Below are 25578 nucleotides of genomic sequence, written 5' to 3'. Positions count from 1 at the left end.
GTGAAAAGGCCTGCTTTTTAAGGTATTTCTAGATAGATGGTTGCAAAGGACACCAGGAGTAGCTTCCCTTTATATCACTATTATATAGCCACCGAATAACAAAAAAACTGCGTTTTGGATGATGTCACAGCTCGGTCAGTGAAATCAGAAGTGGAGTTACAGTAAGGCAGGAGACCAGACAACGCCTGCATTTAGTTGCTGATATGTAATCTGCTCATTTACTCATCAGCAGCAGTTCATGAAATCCCTGAGTATCTGTGTCCCTGTTTGTCTAATGGCTTATCATCAGAACTCAGCTGCTCATGTTTTCATTTTTTTTTTTCCCCCCTTTTCCTTTCAGGGAAACTACAAGATGGTGCCTGTTTCAACTGCACAGCCCTCAGACTCTCCAGTCAGAAGTAAGACAAATAAATATGGGGATTAAACAGTGTCTGCAGTTCCAGAGAACATCTGAAAATAACTTGTATCATATAAAAACTTAAGCCCCTAAAAGGTCGAGCATGTAGTATGATATAACATTTTAAGACTGAATTCTGTTTTAAAAGGTATTTAAAGCTTTGTGGTTTCTTGGTTGCTGCTTTTATATTAGAGACCAGTACCATTTCAGGCCTGTTTGAAGTTTTGGGAGCTCTGTGTCCCGCATCTTGTCTTAAATGTAAGCTTAAGATCTTTTGCCAATTTTAACTGGCTAAAGCAACACCTTGTAAACCTTTTACTTTTCCAAACATTCCCATCAGTTTGAAAAAGTAAGGCTTTGAAACTTTGTGGTTTCTTGGATGGATTTCTTCTCAATAAACACACGCACATTTTCTTGCAGACACACTGTCTTCATAATAAAATGAGACGTTTCGAGGTGGTTTTGTAGTTTTGCTGTACATCTTACAGCATTTGAGGGGCAGTTTTAAAACCATATCATTTCTCTTATCAGTATCCTGTCTGCCAAATTATTTTCATTTTGTTCACGAATGTTTTTGGATCCTATTGCTTTTTGGAAAAATGTACCAGTAAGGTGTTTTTTTTTTTTTTACCCCAAGCTGTCATAGTTTCTATATCTTTTTGTTTCATCCAAGACTTAGTCTGAACTTTGTATTCTGAAGCTCCTTATCCCATTGTCTCCTTAGACTTGATGGACTCCGACTTGGCAGTTTGGCCCAGGTTTCTTCATTCGGTCCCTCCCTCCCCTTGTCAGATGGATACGTGGGCCCCTGCCAGAGTGCGGACTCACAGCGGCTCTACTGCGCTTTTGTGCTGGGGGTCTCCCCTTCACTGCATCCTGCGATCACAACGGGGGCCCAGTGGACGATAGCACGACCGCAGGACACTCCCGGTGTCAGGTGGATACACACTTCGAGGAGGAGATGGGACGACTCAAAAGTGGAGAAATCACTACGTTCGTTAAAGGACAAGAAGAAGCTGGAGGAAGGAGGGCCGGTGTACAGTCCGACGCTCGATGCAGAACCTGTGAGAAGGACACTCAGACAGCGGGTTGTGGATGAAATCAAGCACTACTACCATGGCTTCAGGCTGCTCTGGATTGATACCACCATTGCTGGGCGAATGCTGTGGAGGGTGCTGAACGGACACGGCCTGTCTCGACGTGAGAGGAGACAGGTGAGGCCCGTGGGGAGGAAACATAGATGTAGTTGTGAAAAGCTTTCTCTGGAGACCAAGTCTGTTAAGATGATGCTCTACCCTGGGGGCATGCTTTTTCCTGTATAGCACTGTCAAGCAATCACCACCAGGCCTTGCATTTACACATTTACAAGACTGTGATGTGGTGATTACAACATTCATGATGTTCTTCTACTGGCCTGTGAGCAGCTCCAGCGGAGTGTTGTCTTTCTAAGCTGACGTCAAACGTTTAAAATGCTCAGTAAATCAGTGTGTCAAATGTTTCTAGTAAGGGTGACTCTTCAAAGTTAAGATCACATGAAGTGATACCAGAGTTTGAGCACCCTAAAAGTGTGTATTGTAACTGAGAAACAACTAGCACACACCAGAGAAGAGCGCCTTTCAACCATTTATGTTTGCCTTCACTTTGGTAAAGGGAGTATTGCACCACTGAGTATCTACAAGATTTAAAATGAACACCAACTTCCAGTTAGTTGACTGTTCACTAAACCCCTCCTTTTTACTGGTATGAATTCCTTTAGTATAATATCATGTGTGTAGCCATCGAGTGTATATCCAAGATCCCTTTACGTTATTTTGGTTTTTAAATGAGTCAGCTGGAAGCTTTAAAAAAGCAAGTGAAGATGGTGTTTCCATGCAGGGCTGCAACTAACAATTGGATTGGAAAGCTTTACAGGTCTAGCAACAGTTACTGAGGCGGTGGTGCTTAGCAAATGGTGAACTACTGGTCAATTTTGACCACATCTGGCATATATAGTCAGCCATTTTAGGAGAAACCAATCAAAGGTCTGCTCAGTTACAGAAAATTATATTTGAACAGAAACAGTAAAAGGAAATGAGATCCAGTGCTTCCACTGTAAGGAGGCCATTTTTCCACTCTGACTCAGAGTTTACACAGCGGATAACCAGCATGAGTTTAGAGATCAGGGATGACTGAGCAAGGATTCAAGTCGCACAGCTCAGACATCTTGTTCTGTAATGTTTTAATCCACAGTTTCTCAAACCTAATGGGATCAATTATAGAAATTGGCTGCACGCTGTCTGTTTGCTCAACAGTCGCTCAGCAGGTTGGCTTGCTTGTTTAAAGCTCTTTAGGTAAAAGCTTTACTTGTTGTGGCTTTAATTAGAAAACTCCTCATTTAACTTTAACCTCATCCGATGTTTACACTCAGAAAAGGCTTCATCAACACTTTTTGTTAGAAAAAAACTGCAAAACCCTCATAACATAATGTTACTTTTCCTGAAATGTTTACAGCACCTGATGATGATACAGCAGCTATGTGATGGAACACCTTGTTTAAATTTGATAATAATTTCACTCGGCTGAAATATGTCCAAATAGTAAAATTTTCTGAGTTTACCGTCTTTACATCAGAAGGTGTATAATTGGGTTATAATTAAATTTTTACTGATGACGTCACCATATCATTTACTCATATGTGGACACCCGAAGTTACAAATAAGGTTTTACAGTCACTAATCACTACTTAAACCAGATGCAGGATATACACTTTAGTGAAGTAAACAAGAAACAAGTAGTGAAGCAATAAAAATGTTTAACAGAGTCTTTTCATATTCTTTGACGTAATCTGATACCTGTTCTGAATTCATGGCATCCGGTCGTCTTGACGTTCGGAGAAGCTTTCTGGATTTAGGCCCAGTGCTCACTGCAGTAATCTGATGCAGCTGCTGGCACACACAGGTGTCATTTCAGGGAGGATGAGCAGGTCAGCTCAGGTCACACTTACTGTTAAGTGTACCATTGGTACAGGATGGAACAGACTTAATGGACATGATGGGCAAGTTGTGAACGCTCTACTTCGGGGTGTGAAGTGTTGAGTTGCTGTTGTGTTTGACCGGGGTCCTGCTGCCCTTTTCTGGGAATCTTGTACTGTGGCTGAGAGACTCAGCCAAATTCAAAATTCCCTAGCTCATTTAGCTTTTTACGTAGATGAAGCGATTTTAAAAACAAAAAAAAACATTGACCTCAAAATGGCGGTTGTTCATCTGCCACGGTGACTAATAGAAATGAATGTTGAAAATCCACATCCAGCTTTCAACACTTAGGTGAATCACTTGTATGCTATATCTGACGGTGGCAAGAGAATTTTAGCTGAGCCGACTCCTCATTCATCTTCGTTCAGTTGATTAGATTGAACAAGGGCCGCGCGAGTGCAGAAAAGTGCAGAAGCTGGCTCAATCCTGAGGTGGAAAAGAGTTATCACCTGCCTTGTACTGGGAATTAATACCCATCTTTACAGGATGATAATGAAATGTCTGCTGAACTGTAGGTAATTCAGTTGTCACCTACAAGAATGTACGGCTGTTAAACTTACAGGCATTAGGCATCGCAGAGGCATGTTTAAAATGTGGAGATTCACAATTCATACTGACACAGGACAATGGGCCCTGTCGGGTTTGTAAAGGGATGGTGTCTAACAAAAGTTAGAACATCTCTAACGAGCCTCATCCTTTTTTTTACTGGCTCTTACTGTTGAGGTCAACTTTTCATTCATTTTCTCCGTTAACATTTGATAAGACTACTTATATCTCAAATAATTGATTTTCTTTTCTGAAAAATGTTAGAAAATAGTAAAAAAAAAAATGTCCAAGGTGATGTCTTAAGATGTCTTGTTTTTTTTATCACCAACCGTCCAAAATCTGAATCTTCAGATCACAGTGACTTAAAACAGAGAAAAGCAGAACATATTCACAATTTAGGAGCTACAACCAGGGATTTGAAAAATTGCCTAATCCATCGCAATAGTTGTTGCAGTTATTTTTCTGTTAATTGACTAATTGTTTTAGCTCTAGAGATGACTATGATAAAACTCTTCCTCATTCAGCCACAAGATTAGCTAAGATGACAAAACGTTATTGTGTAGTGATTAATTTTGCTACGGGAAAATGTTTAGGAAATTGACTCTCAGCATATATGTTTATCTATAATACTTCTAGTAATGTAGAATAACAATTTCAGTCCACTTCTCTGACAAATGCATAAAATGAAATTAGTCTCAGTTTAATACAGTCTCAGATGCAGTAGCGCATTGGTACATGCAGTTACCGATGGTTCCGATTCCAATGACTTTATATTAATGAGATTTTTTTTTTCAGTATCACTTTACATCATGATTTGGCGAAGTCACAAAAAATATTTATGCAGAGTCACTGTAATGCATTACATCAGAAAAAACTCTTTGACTGCAGTTTGCTTTGATTCATTCATTCAGTGGGACGACGTAACTTTGTTATATGGTAACACAATATCATCACATCATAATATGTTTCCAGTGAAAAGCAGTAAACGGTATAATTTCGTTATTTCCGATACATCCAACATACACCGAGCTCTGTGTGATTATGCCAAAGAAACCGGAAGTTAAATCCTCTCCACAGTGCCAGTAGCTGCTGGTCAGTGCTGATGATGACCCCCCCATCCATTAAACCCACGCCACCATCCCATCTGCACCTTTTCAAATGCAGCTGACTCCCTCGGAGCGCATGTCCCGAACCCATCTACACCCCATTCATCCAACCTGGACTGGCTTTGCCTCCTTAATCTCCTCCTTTCATATTCACTTACAATACTCAGGCCTCCGTTTAAGGCTCCTTCTAGTTTAATCTGTCACCCCCTCCACCCTCCTTTGATGTGGAACTCTGGGAGATGATATACATGTCAATGGACCCGTGGACAAAGGCCTTTTCACTCAGACTGGCCCAAATCCTTCACCCTACTGGTCTACTGACATGCAGGTGGAAAGGGCGTAGAAAGAAGGACTCATGTTTTGGCCTTCTCCCCTCAGGGCCATTTCTGTAGAGACGGTCGGCTGGTTGGGATTTTGTCCCAGGACGGCCAGTAAGCCACAGCTGGACAGCTGTACAATGAAGTAGACTAGTGTCCATTAGTGACTAGGTCTGTGCTGAATAAACGCGCTTCCTGTTGGCTCAAGTGGACAGTTGTTGAGCCTTGTGAGGCAGAATGTTCACTTTGGTCCACAGCGCCATGCAAATAATGCACCGATGAATTAGGAGGTTTCTGTTGCTCTGGGGATGTATGGGCACAGGGTTAAAAGTGCTGACTGTTGAAACTGTTATTAGAGGGATTGAGCAGGGTGATTGTACCAAGAGACAAAGGAAGATGAGGTAAACATTTTCAAAGGTTTCCCTGCTGGCCTTTTCTCTCGATGCTGCTCTCTGCTGGAGGCACACACAAGCTACAGCGTGGTGGAAGTGAAGGGCACTGCTACATGTTCTGATGAGCCACATTCATTCTTGTAAATCCCAACAGAAGCAGACACTGACTTAGACTGTTGCAAATGTATCAAGCGGACATTGGCCTCAAGATTACCAAAGCCAATCCCAAGTATATTTATATATATATATATTCCTTCACAGTATCTAGTCTTCATGCCAGTTTCCTAATTTTTCTCCCCAGTTTCTTAGAACGTGTGCAGACGTCTTCAGGCTTCTTCCATTCCTGGTGTTCATCATTGTCCCCTTCATGGAGTTCCTGCTTCCTGTAGTGCTGAAACTCTTCCCCAACATGTTGCCGTCCACCTTCGAGACACAGTCAAAGAAGGTAATGAAAGCTGCGCCTCCTATTTAAACTAAAGCTGCATGATACAGACAAGATTCATAAGATCAGTTTTAGGGATTACTTTACTAGCTGTCATAGTTACATTTAAAATTTGTAGTCTAGTTTTAGGTCAGTGTGGTTTGGGATACAATGGCTCAACAATGACTATTTTCTCGATTCATTTATTAATTTGTTTAAAGAAAATGTTAAAAAAAATGTAATGTAAAAAATGTCAGTTATAATTTCCCTCAGCCTAACTTCAAATTGCGTGTTTATTTTATTTCAAAACCTCAAAGATATTCAGTTTACTATCATATATGACAAAGAAAACCATCTCATCTTCACATTTCAGAGTCTGGAACCGGACACTTTTTGGTATTATTTTAAAAGAAATGACAATATATTGATGATCAAAATAGTTGCTGATTAATTTTCTGTTGATCAACTAATTGATTGATCATCTAATCGTCGCTGCGCTGAGCTGGACACTAGTATGTTGTGGGAATTTATTATTATATTTATTATTCTACAAATTGATGTCTCTAAATAATAAATGTTGACAAAATTAACATTAGTCTCCCATACTGCAGTATCAGCGAAAATATACAGGTATTCAGTGTTTCATAATATAATAAAATTTGAATCCTCATCCTTCACATGAGCTTTCACCCAGGATCCTGATAAGGTGATCAAAGTGCTGTCTCATCCTAAACCAGAGTTAATCCTAATTAGTCTAATCCATATCAAAACCAGATCCCTGACCTGTTGTCCCACATTGTTTACATTTGACAATGCTTATAATTATGCAATGTAAATATCCTTTTTTCTTTCTTTTTTCCTTTCCCATTATAGCACGAGCCACAACAAATTTTAGAATAAATTATGATGGTGGTGTGATGATAGATTAATGATTTATAATGACAAATTAACCTCATATATAGTGTCAAGCAATGCTGTTATACATACTAGTGACAATGTCTTATGAATAAATTTCCTACATTTTATCTAATTTCAGTGCTCTTGAAAACTACTTTACAGAGTGCTCAACAAAATGTCATTTAGCATTTATTGTTTATATACCACACTGAATTTATGAGCTGTTGTTCTTAGGAGGAGAGGTTGAAAAAGGAGCTGAGGGTCAAACTGGAGATGGCCAAGTTCTTGCAGGACACCATCGAGGAGATTGCGCTGAGGAACAAGGCTGCCCAAGGCAACGTGACAGAGGAGTTCTCCACCTTCTTCCAGAAGGTTGGTGTCAGTGTCTGCTGAGACCAGGCTGCATGAAAAGATGGAGAAAAACGGGCTCAGTACTGCCCTCTAGTGGTGGAAACAGTGAAACATCTCTGGTTGGATGGTCTGGTTTGGTGTATTATATACATGCTATGAGTCAAAATGGTCGAAAATAGTGGGCCATAATTGTAAGATATGATTTTCATTTCATTTTGTATGTTCATGGCAACATTTTACACATTGAGCGAAATAGTTTAGAGGATCCCTCTATTTGCATGAAATTTGGCCTGTTCCCACTCCCATACTGATAGCAGACCTCCATCATTCAAGACTGATTTACAACTCGTAACTTCTTCGTAGATCCGGGACTCCGGGGAACGTCCCAGTAATGAGCAGATCATAAAATTCTCCAAACTATTTGAGGATGAGCTGACTCTGGACAACCTGACTCGACCCCAGCTGGTGGCTCTCTGCCGTCTCCTGGAGCTCCAGTCCATCGGGACCAACAACTTCCTCCGCTTCCAGCTCATCATGAAGCTGAGGGCCATCCGCGCAGATGACAAGGTATAAAGCTCTGTGGTGACGTTTTGTTTTGTTTTCGTCTACAATTCTAGTTTTCTTCCTGAAATTATAACATTTCCTCTTATCCCTTATCAAAACTGAACAGAGAGAGTTAAATTAGAAATTGGTCAGAAACAACCTATACAGCACTCAAACATTACCTGTAATTGCCCTTCCTCCCAACATTTTTTCGTTATATTTTGACACTGTTGAAATGGAAGTGAAGTGATCCTAAGAAGCTCTGTGTGACCTCTGTGCTCTGTTTTTATCCAGCTGATAGCAGAGGAGGGAGTGGAGAGTCTGAACGTGAACGAGGTGCAGGCAGCCTGTCGTGTCAGAGGGATGAGATCTCTGGGAGTCACAGAGGAACGACTGAGAGAGCAACTCAGCCAGGTAACAACAACAACAACAACAACAACCAGGGATGGAGGAAATTATCCTCTGCTACAGGACGTATTCGGTTCGTTGTTACTGTCTTTTGATGTCTAATTATTGTCCTACGTTTGTGCATTTTTGTTGTGTTACAGTTGTTGTAATGCTTTGTTGTAAAATTGCATCGACTGGGTTGAACTAATTTGATTTTATTCGAGATTTTATTCCAGTTTTAATATCTTATAATTTGGTCACATTCAGGCCTTAAAAAAGGAGAGGCATTATTAAACAAAGGAAAAAAGTGCATGCAAAATGAATTCTAAGTTCAGTATCTGAAGCCCCAACTGAAGACATTGTTCCATTCATTGACTCTTCTGCCCATTCACCGAGGCTATTGAGACTGAAACGATCAAGGTTACTTAAGTTTAAGGAGATGTTATTTATTTGTCATGGTTCTGTTGTTTTGTAGTGGTTGGAGCTGCACCTGAACCAACAGATCCCCACCTCTCTGCTGCTGCTGTCTCGGGCCATGTACCTCCCTGACACCCTGTCTCCTGCCGACCAGCTGAAGACCACACTGCAGACGCTCCCTGAGATGGTGGTATGTCAACAGGCCACAACTTGAATATGTATAAAGTTTTATAAAGTGTTTACACACACACACACACACACACACACACACACACACACACATATATATATATAAATATATAAAGCCAGATTTAAATATTTGCCTCCGTTGTTTTATTTTTGTTTTGTTAATAATGTGCAGTCAGCATATTTTTAAAAAAAAAAATTTTTTTAATGCTTAAAAAAGTGTTCAATGCTACATTCACTCTTCAATTTGGGTTGTTCACTACTCTGCTCTGCTGTCCTCCCTCCTCCCCAGACGAAGGAGGCCCAGTTGATGGTGGCAGAGATAGAGCTCTCCAAAGTGGACAATAAGACCAAACTGGAGACGACGCTGCAGGAGGAGGCGGCCATACGCCAGGACAACAAGGACCGTGAGATGGAGAGGTTGGCGGACGCTGCAGAGAAGGTTGCCAGGGTAATGAGTTTCCTAATGCATTTTATTTGTTGGATAAAAGATTTAAATTCCTTTGACAAAAAAATGTTGTAACTTTTTTGAACTGCTTTTTGGGTTTTTGTTTGATACCTGTCTATGTCGAGTGTGATCTTGACACAAACAGGCAGGTAAGGATTTGCCAAAATAAAATACGGAAAAATGTACAAAATACTGACTTTAGATCAGGAGACGTCTGAACTGATGAAAGAATGAGTAAACAATTGAAAATCTGGCCAAGCCACCATTGGCAGCTTTTGGTACTTGACAGTTTTTAATACTTGGTACTACAGACACAGTCCGGTCAGTAGTACCCTACTTGCAGCCTGACACGCGTCTGTGTTATCGTACAGATTTCGTTAACTTCTGTTACTTCATTCAGCCCTGTTGTTGTCTGCGTGCCTGATCAATGGCCCCATCCCTGTCTTTTACAGGAGGGTGAGTTGGAGCTTGAAGCGGAGAGGGCGAAGCACAGCGAGACAAAGCCGGCAATGTCCAAGTCTGACATGGCTGCTCATTCAGAGACACTGAGGGATACAGCACCTGTCATAGAGGGAATTAAGGTAACATCTCTAAACATACAGTTGGTGAAATCAGATGACTGTAAAATGCTGGAAATATTTTTTGTTTTATATTTTACGCAACATTTAACTGCTGTTTCAACAATAAAAGCGTTATGGGCTCTGGTAAAACTCTCAAGTATCAGCATCTTAAGACAACTACTAAAACAACAAACATTGTTCCCTCTAAAAGCTTCTTTTAGTATCAGATATAAGTGCTATATTTAATGTTTTTTGGATTTCATATCATTTTATATCGTATTACATACAGTTAATCATCATATCTTTGAATAGATTTTAAAATATTCTTTAATTTTTTAAAAATGTCTTTTTACTTAGATCTCAAAAATCGAAAATTAGTAAAGATAATATTTTCTTTATGGGGTTAAATAAAAAACTTTAACGTCACAGATCATTTTTCTAACTCTTTCTCCAAAGGTACTATGAACCCTTGGCCAGCAAAAAAAAAATATTTGATTTTGTGCATGGACATATTTTCTGTTTCTTATTTACTGATTATTACAAAGTAATTGACTTATCACTGACTTGTTGCCACCTTTTCATTTCATCACTTCTGCGTCTTCTGTACTGCACAGTTTGAGCAGTGGCAGACTTTCTTGCGCTTCCAGGTTAGGTTTAATGATGTCTTCCTTCCAAATGACCCTCACATCCACACCAGTCTATCCCTGCATGCACAGTGTCCCGTCTACCTATGACCCAGATGTGGTTTAAACAGCGCTTGCATACCATTGCGGCATTTGTTTTACCTTTTTTTCAACTGCTATTTGATCTCACGTTCAGACGGAATGAAAACATAATCTGAATGACAGGAAATAACCTCCTGAATACGAGGTTTTATGGGTATGATGAAATGGATGTTGACATCAGCCAGCAGTGCCTCGTGCTTGGAAAGCAGAGCAGGAGAAAATAATGCAAGGGCAGACCACAAATGCTCATGTTCAGCTTTGCGAGTTCTTAAGTCGGATGAAAAGCAGACAAGGTCAATTACAATAAAGAGAACAGACAAATCACAGACATGTTACAAGTGGGGTTATATTTTTTTTCTTTTTTGACTGAAATTGGATTTGATATTCACTGAAAATGGATATGGATCGACCATATAATCCCAAAATACAGCCTCATTCTTTCCGGAATGAAAAACGGCTGTAGTGTGGACGAACCAGTGTCAAAATTTTCTAGCATTTCCTAATTTGAGAGAGTAAAACTCGCTCCTCTGGTGCTCTGAATTGGTTAAACAAATGCTAGATATGATTTGCAAATTCTGTTTGGCCCACATCTGCATGGACTTTTCCTCCTCTATTCCTTGTCGATCCTCACAGGCAGTGTCACTGACCTTTTCTTCCCTATCAAACCACCTCTGCAGCTCCACAGAGTTCCTTCCATCTCGTGGTAACACGTAGTATGTTGTTGGGTTATGGGGAGTTTCCCAGCGTCCTCTCTAGCTTCCCTCTTTTACCCCTTTTGTGTGTTTGGGTTGGTCTCTTACGTGGGTTTATATTAAATGAACATGTGGGTCTTATTAAGAGAACAAACTTGCTGACCTTTTTCTCAACGTAACTGGGATGTATAGTGACATATATCCATTTTGGAGGGGAAAATATGACCATAAGCTACTGTCTTTATTATTATCTTTATTAACTTTTATCTGTATCTAAAAAGAAAGCAGTTTTGATTTAGTCTGCTTCAAAGGACATATTGTATGTTTTAATTAGGACATTGTAACACAAATTTTTATCCATGTTGCGGATAATCAAATGTTTTGGGGCAAATGTTTTCAATTGTATGTTTATCTTTCAGGGTGAGGAGATCACCAAAGAAGAGATTGACATGTTGAGTGACGCCTGCTCAAAGCTGAAGGGGCAGAAGAGGCTGTTGACTCTGGAGAAAGAAGAGCTGGAGGAACTGAAGGACGATGTCCAAGAATACAACGAGGTGCCTTATCCTGAGAGTATTTACTGTAGAAAGACGAGAGTCAAGCTATATTGCCATTCAAATCGAAGGTTTCTGAGTAGCTTGTCTCAGAATGGACAATAAACAGGTGTTAAGTGTGTTTTTTCAAGCCCGGATTGTGTAAGAATGTACTTTTTACACGAGTATGTGTTTGCATTTCATTTGTGTGTTCATGATGTATGTTTTCCAGGATCTGGAGGAAATAAAGAAGGAGCTCTCTAAGAGCGGCCAGGAGAAGACACTAGAGGAGTCAAAGGCGAGCCAGCGCCTGTCTAAGAGAGTGAACCGCATGATCGGTCGCATTGACAAGATAATCCTGGAGCTGGAGAAGGACAAGGTCATCCTGGACGGACAGATGGATAGTGGAACCACCCCACCTGTTGGGTAAGAGCTGAACATGTCACACTGCCACTGCACTGCTGTCAGCTGAAGCTTAACATAGTATGCGAAGAGTTTCATTCCAAATTGCTGCCGTGCGGTCATTTTGTAAATGAATGTTTACTGCTGAAAATTTCACAAATTCTTAATAAATATAAATGACACTATACCAGAAAGAACGTGGACCAAAGAAAACATCAAGATCAACCTAATGTACTGTATTTGTAGTAAAAGAATATATAACGTTGCCAGACCCAGCCGATGCAGGCTCAAGTGACGTCGCTCGAAGACGTTAAACAAATTCCTCACAGCCCCCTGTAGAGCCTCATAACTTTTTTCACATATGCAGTGGGACTCCCCGAGATCTATAATCAGACTTTGATGTGTATAATCAGTGGAGTTTCCCTTTAAGTACAGGGCTGAAGTCAGGACATACTTCTTAAGTATAAAGTTGCCTCATTTACACAATATATTTAATACGATTCTTATCGATCTCGTTGTCTCACTCTGGGAAAGAAAGCAGATGAACCCATTTCCCAAAAATGTTGAACTATTCCTTTGAGAGGAAACCTTTGCTGTCTCTCATGGCTTTTGCACCATTTCACACGCCGTGGTGTTGGTGTCTGTCGGGGACATGAAGCTTTTGACAGTGAATGATGCAAAGGCAACTTGTTGCTGTAGAGGACAGTTCATTGTTGGCACGAATGAACGAGATTTCATCTGAGCCATTGGTCACCAGCCACTTTAACAACTGACCAGTGCTGCTGTTGCATAATTCAGCTGTCTACTGTGCAGTTACTGAAGGTAGTGCTGCTTGAGCAGGCACTTTTTTTTTTGCCTGTTTTGACAATGTTTTATGATTCCAAAAATTTGCCCAAAATGTTGCCTTTCATTTTCAACCCTCGATGACATAAATGGGTTTATCTTTAAATTATTCTGGATTTAAAAATTTGATTATGTGGTTTGATTTGTCGAATTCCTCAGGTTTTATACAGGACATTTTGTGTAACACTCAACCTAATTATCATCTTTATCATTGTTGTCATTGTCATCTTCATCATCATCATCATCATTACTTTCATTGTAAAATGGTGGTGGAGATAAAACAAGGAACCAAAGGTTTCCCAGAAAAAAAAATGTATAATAATTGTTTAAGTTTACAATTGTAAGACAAAATCCAGCTCCTAATTTGTTTAAAATTTTACAGATTATTCTTTACTAAATGTAGTGATGCCACAAGGTAAGAAACTGTGGTACACCACCATTTGCTTGCTTGCCCAACATTGCATTGTGGTTGTCGAAATTGTGCTGTAAAGGATCAGTCCCCCCCCCCCCCCCAATGCCGAGGTGCTGCGCACTGGTTGCTGTATTTGAATTTTACCAAACAGATTTTATCCCTAAATGAATGAAATCAACTTAAATACAAAGAGATCTTGCTTAAGCTGCTTGATTTGAAAGGTGGTTTAAGATGGTTATTCAGACTGTATTAAAGTCTTTGTCAGGGACCTGTGACCTTTTCTAAAGGTTAAACACTTATGAGGTCTATGTAAATTCTGATTTTTAACTTTGCTTGATAATATTTCTAAGGAAGAATTCACCCAAAATATAAGACCAATGTATTCCTCCTGCTATTTAAAGTTGCCCAGAGCAGCTTTAAATGGAACATACATCAGCTTTAAAAAATTAAGCAGCAACAATCTATTAATTTGAAGCGTGCTGCACTGCATTTCCGCATGATTAAACCTTTTGGCCCAAATTTAACCTGTTCTTAATTAAAAAATTAAACTCTAAAATCAGTTTGATTGGTGTGATCTGGGAACCTTGAATGGAGCATGTTGACCTCAGACCTCTCCACCACATTTTACGTGCTGTCAAACCTGGTAACCGTTCCCTGTATGCAGTCTGTTCTACACCTTCAGGGAGAACCTCATCAGTATTGACGAGCTGATCAGCGTCATGCGGCAGATCCAGAACATTCCAGAGCACAAGCTGCAGAGCATCGCCGAGGCTCTCGACGACAACAAGGACGGGAAGATCGACATCGACGACGTCATCAAAGTACGTTGACGATATGACTGAAAATGATGGTTTATGTCGTATCTTTTTCATTTTGTATTTTTTTTTAAATTACCAGCTAAGATCTTTATCTTTTTCTCTCTGACAAAACTTAGAAACAGGTTTCTTGTGGATCAGGGCTATTTAACGTCAAAGGGTGACTTGTGACTTTTCATGTAAATAGTACAACAGCACTTCACTTCAGTATCCAAACAACCTGAGTCAGGGGAGATTTGCCGATCATGTGTCTCCTGGTTGTGGTTAGGTGTAATACCATCACCCATTTGATAGCGTATGTTAAATTTGGATTATGTTTGATTATGTGAAGTAATTAAGATCAGGACTTAGCATGTGGATATTGGGTAATGTTGCTAATGATTTGTGTAATTGAATTGGTTAATATCAAATATCAAGTCAAAAGTATGTACAGTCCGTGATACAGATATTTAAGCAAAAGAGCTGAATCATCACTACAATTCAAAACCATAGTTTGGATCCTGCTTTCACTTTCCAATCGATAAACAGGGCTTTTAACGATAAGTAATTACAGAATAGACTGGTTTTCTGATCCTGAAAGCTTTGTAAAAGGTTTTTTGTTTACTTCGTAATGCACAGCAATGTTTCTAAAACAGGCCCGTAAATTCAATTAAGACGCATTATTACACTGCACTGATTTTTCCATCGAATATACAATATACCTGCAATTTGATTTGTGTAGTCAAAAATGATCGGTAGGGCCATTAATTGTTAGTTGTAAGTTGTTAGGAGTTGCAAGAGGGAGAGGATTGTTTGCCCTACTAATCAAAATCCGAGCTGTGACTTTTAAGTGCAGTTACTTGCCTTTTTTGTTTTTGTTTGAAATTCTCCTACAGTAGATCAGTTGTTAGAGTACCAGTTGATGGTTTCTGAATTTGAAAGCACATGTTTCATCTGATTGCTTGTATTCTCTTCATTCTTGCAAGTTTCCAAAATGACCCCTTTAGCTTTGAATAGCCAAAGCGCATCTTTTAATACGCTGATAGTCCTGGTCGTCATAGTTTTCTGGTCTAGCTTCCAGCTACAGCTTATTCAGATTTTATTTATCATTGTGAAAGAAATTACTGTATTCTGAATGTCTGAAAGGCCCAGAAAACACAATATTCTCAATCTGCTTCTCACTGTGAGCAGTGGGGTCCTATGTAAACGCAACATTTTCTGCCAAAGTTAGAATTCTGTTTTGTTATTTCATTTGACAGATTTCTGTATTTGTGTTTTGTTTGAAGTAGACGGAGTCTGTTATTAAAAGGTAATGCCACATACTTTCATGCATCGCTCGGGATTTAGCAACATTTGAATCAAAATTGAACAACAGTGGGGCTGTTTGCATATCTTGCAAGTACACCCACACAGTCCTGCTGAGGCAGATTAGCTGAGTTTTTGACTGTTAAACAGTTAATAAATTTTACCTGTGGATGTTTTTTTTCCCCAAACTTAACTTTGACAGTTGCTTATTTAGCCATGGTTTTTAAAATGTTATATCGAAATACTTCAAATTTAAAACCGAGGTTTTAGGGGCTTTAATGAATTCCCCTTGTCTTGCATTATCCCAGGTGGTGGAACTGATTGACAAGGAGGACATCGACATCTCCACCTCTCAGGTGGCTGACATCATGGTGATGCTGCAGAAGGAGGAGAAGCTGATGGAGAAGGAAAAGGCCAAAGAGAAGGCTGAGAAGGAGCAGGCAGCCAAGCTCAACAGCTAACTCATTTCGCCCCGAAAGACACAGAGCAATTGTAAAAATGACGTTGAGAAGTCACAGAAAACTCTGGACGCCAGATCGATCTGGACAAGTCGAGAGAAGGAGTCACGAGGTAACGGCTGCCTTCTCCAATTGTCATATCACCACGAATTGAGCTCCTACAAAATTGTTTAAAAATTTGAAAAAGAAGGCTCATTGCCTTTTAAAATGCACAAAATCAAAAGAAACCTAAATTGCCATTATGTTAAGCTCCTCTGGACTGATCATGTAATATATGTTGATATTTGGTTTTGTGTAGTTTTACTCAAGGATTTATTGACACAGGGAACAGAATGACATGAAACCATGGTTGTTCTCCCAACCTAAAAGTGGGCAAAGGAGAAAATCGATCAAAAATTATGTTTGGAAAATATATTAGGAGAATATATTATTCTGAAGTTTGAGGTGAACCATCTTGCCTTTCATTTCATTCATGTTATCATCTCAGAGAAATGAGACATCATTTCTAAACTTTGCACAGTAAAATTCATTGTCATCACCGTCATTCCACTCAATTTCTTTTCCTTTTAGATTTTGTTTCTCTCTCAAACTCCCACATTGTAAAGTAATTTGTTATTTTCTCTGAACTGTACTTGGACAGGTAGCTTATCGCTGGAAATAGGATTTTTAAATGGTGGCTGCAGCCATAGACATCATTAGACCCAACATAGAAAATTGTGAGTGCAGGTTTAAAGAGTTGAATTTTAAAAAATGCTATATATTCATTCTACCAATAAAAAAAAAACAAAACAAAAAGAACAACATAGCTTTAGGGTCTTCTAAGAATAAAAAAAATGGAGGAATTATGATGTAGTGTTGAAGTTTTGCCAAAAAAGGGAAGGACTGAAGTTAGCAACATCTACATCAATATTAAAAATGATTGTACTGTAAATTTCTTTTCATTTCGCACTCATTACACGATGATCTTTTGTCTCACTTTAACACGGCTGTTCATGTCTGTTCGACAGAGCTCTCCGTAAAATTCCAAAGTTGCACTGCGGCATACTTAATAATCAGAAGATTCGGATTGTTCCTCAAAATCAACAAACAAACCAATTAAGGACCGATTGATATTTATGAGCATTGAGGATCATAATAATAATAATCAGTGTGGGGACACTAAAACAGCCCACCAACCAAATACTGGTCAGTTCTTGCTGTGGCAAGTGGTAGAGTTTTATTTTGTACTAGTTTCTGTTTCAGAAAATAGTTGTCAGTTGTTTGGAGGTTGTCCGGTCAGAGGGTGAGAGCGGCTTTCTGTGACTGTTACGTAGTTCAGTTTGTGCATGAGTAGTATGAGAACCGTGGTAATCTTGACCTTCATAAGTTAAATGCAAAGTGGCCTTCTCTTGACACGGATATTATGGATTATATACTGTTGTATATTTTTTAAGAAGACGACAGAGCTCTGATATTCTTTACACTCGTATAAATATAGTTTTTGGGTTGAAGGAGTCTGGATGAATTCAGTTGTAGATCGGGTATTGTGAATTTTAGGCACATACTGAGTCCCCTTTCTTGTTCTTTGCACTGTAGCCATGAATGTGTGTCGGTGTGTATCCATCAGGACGAAGGGAGTTCAGAAAATCTCCGAGCCAGCTACTCAGCGTTAAATTCATTTTGCCGCCTGTTGGCATTTGCTCAACTGCGTTCACACTGCAAGCAGCTTGGCCATTGTATTTTTTTCGTGTCTTCCAATTAGGGCTATAAATAATAATTATTTTGTTCATATTTGATTTGTTTATTGAATTATAAAATCTATATTTAAAATAAAGACCTAAGGAAAATGCCTTCAAATTGTTCTCTCTGACCAACACCAATTATCTTTGGATTTATTCTACAATGAGATAATGTTCAGCATTTTTATCCTAATGAAGGATTTACACAAGTAATAGATTACCTAAATGTAATTTTCATCGAGTGACTTCAGAACTAATTTCAACCGATGTTGGTGCAAGAAGCCGCAGTCGTTGCGACTGTGCATTTTTTTTGAAACTGTGTATTTACAGTTGTAATGTAAAATAATCCTATACTTAAACTTATAATAATTAGTTCATATGACAAAAAAAAAGAAAAAACAAAACATTATTTTACTGCATACCTAACCTCAGCAATGGATTCAGAGCCCATACTTGAGTTTTAGGACATTTTCTCATGTCATCTATCAAATAAAAGGCTTGGTGGGAAGAGCTGGGAAGCTTTGAGTGGCTGTGATCGATTTCACATCAATTTTACATTTACAAGGCAGAGCTGTGATTTACAAGACTAAAAGTGTTTGGTTATAAAGAAAGCCATGCTTGCTCAGCTGTAAAGGAAATGTTGCTTGTCATGTTGCCTGCAGTGTGAACCCGCTATCTGCTGAATTGAACTGTTTGTGGTCTTAGCCAACCCTTTGTTATTCCTCAGCAGTAACTAGAGAAGAGCTCAGGTGTAAACAAAGATGACAGAGTGGTATTTGAGATAACGCTGAGTGGACAACGCTCCGTTTATCTGTTCCCGGAATCCGCTGTCATATGCGCAGATGATTAAAAGCTTGTTCGTCTTCCATCAGGCACTGTACCGGTTCAGACCCAGCGCCGCCTGACAGGGCGAGGGCTCGGCTTTGCCTGGGACCAGTCAGGCTGATGGGTGCAGGGTAAACACTCGCCCCATACATGGGCCAAAGCCAGCTCCGCTGGAGGGTTGTGTTTAGGTTAGAGATGCTCCGGCGAGACATGGCATGCTCTCTGCCGCATAAATCAGCAGCCAGTGTAAACACGCCGGAGGAACGTTGTGACAACATCGCGATTACACTCGGCAGAGGAGAGTGGTGTTTGCGTCCCAGCGCCTGACAGGTCAGGCTCCGGGGAGTGCTGTGCGCATGAGCGGCATTAGTGGAGTTTATTTTATTTTTTTTTTTTTCAAAAAACCCCTGGGTTTTGGACTGCTGGTCGCACAAAAGCTATTTGAAGACATCACTGTAAATTCTAGGAAACTGCGACGGAGATTTTACACTATTTGACATTTTCCTCATGAAACGATGAATCCATTTATCAAGAAAATAATCTTAAGTTTAATCGATAATGGAAATATTAGTTGCAGCCCTGCAATCTGGCCTTTCATTTTCTCACAGGTACCTGAAACAACACGACCTTTGCAGTGCTGTTTTGGTTGTGAAAGCCCAGAAGACAAGTGTTGTGGAAAGTTTAAAAATCTATTCTTGTTTAAACCTAGTTTAAGATTGTTTTCACTCAAGCTCATGTCGATCCGTTAATCATTTAGTCTCTAAAATGTGAGAAAATTGTGAGAAATGCCCATGACTATCTCTCCGTGCCCAAGACGACACCTGTGTTTGTTTTGTCCAACTAATAGTCTAAAACCCAAAGATATTCAGTTGACAGTGATATAAAACGGAGGAAATCGGGAAATCCTCACGTTGTAGAAGCTGGAAACAGAAAATATTTGGCATTTTTGTTTGATAAATAACTTAAACCTAAGAAAGTTTGTATCTTCACAAAATACTTGTGTACAATTGGTATCTTAGCCGTACAGTCAGTGATATGACAGGACAGTCATATTTCCCCACGTGCTACCACGTGGATATTATTGGGGAAAAAAAACCTGTCAAACCTTGAATTTGCTCAAGAAATCCTGGAAAAAATAATTACATTTTGAAATGGAAAACATGTAGAAACCCTGATATGACTATCAGAAGAGTCCCACATGCCAGTCACTGAATAGAGGCTCAAAACAAAACTAGTATGTTAGCTCATATCTCCCAAACGCAGTCATCTCCTCAAGCTCAAAACAAAGGCCTCTGCGGCCGTGCATGCTGGTGGATGATTGTGCGTCCGCGTCTTTGGCCGCAGTGCGAGGAGGAGTCGAGCAGAGTTCACGGCTCACCGCTGGCAGCAGTGTTGCACTGTGTTGTTTAAAAAAAAAAAAAAAAAAAAGTCTACCTAAGGGAGGAGGAAAGGAGAGATACAGTTGGCAGGAGAAGCATTTTGACAGTGAGTTCAAATCAGTCATTTTTCATTGTCAACCAGTTCAGTTACCAGGCCCAGAGTCGTTTTCTGCCTTGCCTTTCTCTTAAAGCGATTTTCTTCCTGACATTTTAGCCCAGTAGGAAGGAACACTGTCTGATTTGAGCTCACTGTCCTCACCTTTGGCTGTCGGCTGAGTATTGCCACTGTGTAAATGCACTATTTCCTTTTTGATACAGTAGGTGTGGGTTAATCGATGGACTCGGTGTGAATGTTCAGTCTGATGTGGTTTCGGCACCGGTATTCGGCCGGGAAGCCGAGCGTTGTGATTTACGACACAAGCCGTCCGAAAAGATTCCCGTTGAGTTTGAGGAGGAGAGTTGTGGAGTTTGTGTACTAGAAGAACCAATATTTAAAGCAATAAGTCATTTATGCATCCTGTACCTTTTTTTGAATTTTGTTTTTCTCTCTCTTTGAGGTGGGACAAGCGTTTAATTAGTTTAAAAATATATATTGTAATATATGTAATTTAGAAAAGAAATAGAGTCCACATGGTATCAGCAAGGAAGTGGATGCTGCAACTAAAAAGCATAGAAGCTATTTTGTGGATTCTGCTCTTCTTCTTGGTATCAGGCTGATATTCTGCTTATTTGGGGGGGTGATGTGCTTGTAGTTGATTGTATGGACTTTCTGAGGACAGATGTAGTCACTTTTTCCCCCTTTTTAAGTATTTTGCACCAGCCCTTTTTAATCGCTAGAGGAATGCTACTTTTTGTAGAATGTATGAAAGGACGACCTCTCCCTTTCAGTAGAAGTAACGAGGACAGTTTAGTTGCAAAAAAAGGCAGCTGGAGACTGAAAGCAGGATCAGGAGCGTTTTTAATGTCAGGGAAACACGATGTGGAGTCAGAGTCCGGCTCTTTCCACAGATACGGGACTAAAGAAGAAGCGCAGACCTGTCTCAGCTTCGTACAAAGTTTCTGAAACTGAAACTGAAAAACGTAGAAAACCTATACATACATCATAACTAATTCACTGCTTTTTAAATAATAATGCAGCCACCATTGTTTCACACGTTTCTAAAAGGTGTGTTCAGGCAGAAATCGAAGCAAATCTTTGCCTCCAATTTGACCGTTCGACCATTTGCCAGTGTAGCAGCTGTGCAGACAATAGCTATAAGCTAGCTAGCAACCGACACAAGGACTATGTCTGTGGGAGTGTATCCGTGTGTGTGTGTTTGTGTTCAGCTCAGCCTCTGACTGAACTCAAACCAGAAACTCACTCTCCATCGACATTGTGTGATACCTTTCCGCCTCGTGTCGTGTTCTGTCCGAGCCATGGACTGTATGTAAAGATCTAGACATCTGTGGTTTGAACGCGCAGTAAAGAACGATTCAAAGCTTGGAAATGTTTAAAAGCCTCGGTTTGGAAGCCGCCATCAGTTTACATGATATCGAAGCCCCAAACAAAGTTATCAAATGTGTTCTGGATCAGATTCCTAAATCAGGAAAAATCTCTGCCCAGTTTGAAAGGCGAGGCGACATGTTGCAATATAATCTCTTTCTGATTGCATTATGTTTAAAAATGTAAAAAAAAATATATATATTTTTAAAATCACTCATTGACCTAATATAAGATTTAGCCTATTGGAGTTTTTTGTTTGGAGATAATTGTCATGTTATTTATTTATTTATTTAATCAGGTTTTTTTTTTTTTTTTTCATCCAAATGTGAGATGTTGCAAACATTACCTGATACTGGATTTGATTTTAGTTTTAACTTGAATCTCAAATGTCTGAAAAGCATCAATTTTCCTTTTTTTTTTTTAAAAACACAAATCAAGTGATCATGTAATGAAACATTTACAAAATTAATCGTGTTGAATAAATAATGGTTGATCCTGCGTTCCTTTTTGTTTTGATTTGATTTCATTCTTTTCTTTTTCTGTCTCTTCTGCACCTCGTATTTTCCCATCACTCACCGCACGTCTCTCATCACATCCACGCAGCCACTTCAGGTTGCGTGTCATCTCTACGCAAGCCTTTTGTCTTGTTTCTCATCCCAGAGCCTCATTCCTCAGTTGTTAGCAGCCTCACCACACTCGCTGCCACTCCCCGCAGAGCCTCCATCCTCTGCCGCTGGAATGCAACCAGACTTATTTTTCCGGCGACAATTTTAAGGTCTGTGCCCAACGTGGTTATTTTAGCAGACTAAAGCAGGTTACACAAACGCGTACAAGACATAAACGATCTGGTTTTTATCCCCTTGTGTGCACTGATCCTCCTGTGCAAATCAGGAAACAAAAGTTAACTGGCAAAGAAAACTTAGAAATGTAGTTGTATCCAGCATGAAGCTGAAAACACGTTTGATGTTCATAAAAGACGTAAAGATACAGATGATTTTGCTTGTTAATCTTTGGGGATGTGAGAATTTTAGGTTCAACCACATGTTGTCTCGTAGGCCCTGAAATGTCTTATGCACCGTCAGTATCTTAAGTATAACCTTTAAGGCTGCACTAAGATTTTATGCCAAAACTACCGTGCACACATCTCCGTGGCCAAATAGAAAGACTCCCGCTGACCATCTGAGTAAATGGGTCAACACTATGCTGCATTAAACTGGAGCCGTGTTTACGTGATGTTTTTAAAAAATGTTGGAGCCAGTAGAAGTTACTTCAATTTTTTTAAATGTTTTTTTTTTTTTTGACCCCTTTCTCTCTCCTCAAAAACATGAAGACGGCGTCTGTTTTTATTTTGCAGTCACTCAGCAACGTTGTGCTCGTCACGTAAACAACGTTCGTAGCATTTTCAGTTTCCCATGTTGAAAATATAAGCACAAGTTAAAGGAAACCACATAGTTTACTGTAACCTATGCCAGCCCTAGGGGATAAAAAAAAATAAAAATCTAAATGTTCATTTTATCACAGATTTTCTTGCTCATGATCTCAATGATGTTTACATTCTTACAAGACAGATCAAGTGTTTACCAGGGGCGAAACTTGGGTTTAAATCCAAGTTTTCCACAGACTGCTTTTTTTTCCAGTAACGTAACCAACTGAAGCTGAGTGCAGACTGCTCAACTTTTGCTGTGATTCGCTTGTCACAAACACAAGTTTTTGAGGTCTGAGACAAAAACCCGCGCGTCGGGGAATCTGCACTCGTGGGTCGTTAATTTCAAGCGGTTCAGAGACGAGTCCCGACCTTGGTCTTAGCTGACCCAGACGCTACGACTTTCTTCTGAACGTGCTTAAGGTCATTGTCCACCCCCCTCCCCAAAAAAAAAAAAAGCTGCAGTTGTAGTTACAGTATTCTATGAAGAAAGTCTGTAACTAGCAGTATCCAATGACAGTGAAAGGGGAAACTGGGGGCGGGAAAGAAGGGAGACGGTGGAAACGTGCAGTGAATTTAAGGTCGGTCCCGAGGGGAAATCTGGTAGGGAAATCGAGTTTCTCTATAATTACCTCGTTAACCTGGTTACTTAGGGGCATGAAAATGCAATGAGTGACTCCTCGCAGCTTCTCGTCGAATGCCACGACCTGTCCTGGGTCTCCTCCACTGGAATAGTCTTGTAATCTGTACACCCCGTCCAAGATCACTTATGTAGTTTGTGAAGCCCGCTCGTCAACAAGCCAGCAAAGCAGAATGGTCTTGTAGTGTGAGCAGCACGGCAGTTCTGTGATACTGAACGTCGTTGGCTCCGCTTGTCTCTTCTTTTTTTTTGCTGGCTGTACATTATGTTTGCTACCCAGCCTATAGCAGGTGGCGACGGTCCAGCTTCCACCGGACGAAACATCAGATGGCCTTGTCCGTTCTCCGTGCTCCGCGTCCTGCAGACGTAGGACCACAATGACCACCAGTTCAGATGACACCGAAACATTAGGATTGTGTACAGAACCCTATCTTGTTGCAACAGTGACAACAGAGCAGGTATCAAAATATAATACCTGCAATCAATATTTGGTGTCATACGCAGCATTTGTACGTGAAATGAATATCTGGGAATATTCCGGACCCCGTAGATTCTGCATATTTCGAACAAATTCAGTTTGGGTGTCAGATATTGTCACTTCAAAGATGGACTCACAAAACTAGATCTTTGAATTTAGTTCTTAGTGCAGCCTTAAAAAAATTAAAAGCACCTTTTCTCTGTCGGATACATTTCTGATAAGAGTTCAACCCAGTCACGCAGAAATGTTGCAGGCAAAATTTAAACAGCTTCTGCCAGAAGCTGATCTTACTGAAATCTGCAGACACCCTGTAATAGTCAGTTAAACGCTTTCCCGCTTTGTTTCCGCTCCCTGGTTCCATCCCTCATCACGTCTCTGCAGACAAATCAAAGATATTCACACCTCAGTCAGTGCAGCAGGTAGGTGTCAGGAGTGTGTCTGGGCTGCCTGTCAGGATGGCGAAGCGTGTCTGTAACCAGCTCACGGCGACGGCATTTCGGGCCTGCAGCCTCAAACCGAGCCGGCACACTGATCTCAGGAAGTGTGTGAACTGTCTGCTTCAGGGGACTTTTCTGTTTTTGAGGTACGGTACTCTGATGAGGAGGTGTTGATTACAGGGGAGGAAAATAAAAGCCCAGGAGGATTTGAGCGGCTTCAACGGCACAAAGAGACGATGTTGACAGTTGCGTGTGCAGTTTGTAATTGGGCTCATGTAGACAAGTCCTTTTTAGTTTTGAGACTGGAGCATGTCAGCGTAGGATGCCAGAGGTCAATTGTCTTCAGGGTAGCTTGTCTGAGTGAGATAAAATGTGAGTGGCAAACATTGTGTCTAATTCTATTACAGCGGTTTAGCTTGTGAAAGATTTCAAATGTGAGGGTTGGAAATGAAGTGGAAATCAAAGAAAGAGAGGAAGCTTGAGTGAAAGCTTGATTTATATTGATTATATTTGTAGAAATTTGGTTGAAGTCTGCGTCTGAAAATGGATTTCACAAACGTAAAATGTTTGTATATGTTCCGTAAATAGTGGAGAGGTGTTATTGTATATAGGGTCAAAAAATATATATGGGGGGGGGGGCTACTAATTTAGTCAAAAAACTATTTAAGTGATTTGAGGATGATCAGTTGTTTTAAATAATAAGGGGATAAAAGAAATTCAGTTTTAATATGGGACTCGGTTTCCAATAAGCGGCCACTAGCAACAGCAGATGGATGGTTTTGAGATCCTAACTACTGCATAAACTGCACGGAGGCCTTCTTTTAAAGTACAGTTCTAGTGTAAATACGATAAGGGGGCTCACTGCGTGTCTTGTGCATCAGTAAGTGAAAGTCCTTGCTGTAGTGAAACAGTCATTTATTGAGTTGCATGCCAGTTTACAAACCCCAGTATTCTCTCAGTGTAACCGTCACTATAAGAGCCTATCTAATGTTTTGTAAATTTCACAGTGGGGGAATTTGCTCATTTTCCGCCGTTGCTGTAAAACAAGGTCGTCC

The 25578-nt window shown here is 40.1% G+C and overlaps 1 protein-coding gene across 6 annotated transcripts in view; it reads left to right on the top strand.

Annotated features, from left to right (window-relative positions):
• Window positions 1-22043, top strand: part of letm1 (leucine zipper-EF-hand containing transmembrane protein 1) — a 28586-nt gene extending 6543 nt beyond the window's left edge. The window contains exons 2-15 of one of the 6 annotated variants that reach the window (XM_040136807.1): window positions 341-398; window positions 1122-1611; window positions 6071-6214; window positions 7322-7459; window positions 7802-8005; window positions 8276-8395; window positions 8844-8975; window positions 9264-9422; window positions 9872-10000; window positions 10594-10626; window positions 11816-11950; window positions 12159-12352; window positions 14266-14404; window positions 15991-22043. In XM_040136807.1, the coding sequence (XP_039992741.1) occupies window positions 341-398; window positions 1122-1611; window positions 6071-6214; window positions 7322-7459; window positions 7802-8005; window positions 8276-8395; window positions 8844-8975; window positions 9264-9422; window positions 9872-10000; window positions 10594-10626; window positions 11816-11950; window positions 12159-12352; window positions 14266-14404; window positions 15991-16143 (2228 nt within the window). In that variant the 3' untranslated portion in view covers window positions 16144-22043. Of the gene's footprint in view, window positions 1-340; window positions 399-1121; window positions 1612-6070; window positions 6215-7321; window positions 7460-7801; window positions 8006-8275; window positions 8396-8843; window positions 8976-9263; window positions 9423-9871; window positions 10001-10593; window positions 10627-11815; window positions 11951-12158; window positions 12353-13553; window positions 13663-14247; window positions 14405-15990 lie in introns of those variants that run through there. The other 5 variants (XM_040136806.1, XM_040136809.1, XM_040136808.1 and 2 more) reach the window with 5 other exon arrangements.
• Window positions 22044-25578: the final 3535 nt, after the last annotated feature.

The sequence above is a fragment of the Xiphias gladius genome, chromosome 10 (genome assembly GCF_016859285.1).
Source record: "Xiphias gladius isolate SHS-SW01 ecotype Sanya breed wild chromosome 10, ASM1685928v1, whole genome shotgun sequence".
In the NCBI taxonomy this organism is placed as follows: Eukaryota; Metazoa; Chordata; class Actinopteri; order Istiophoriformes; family Xiphiidae; genus Xiphias; species Xiphias gladius.
This window is presented reverse-complemented; position numbering and strand designations above follow the sequence as displayed.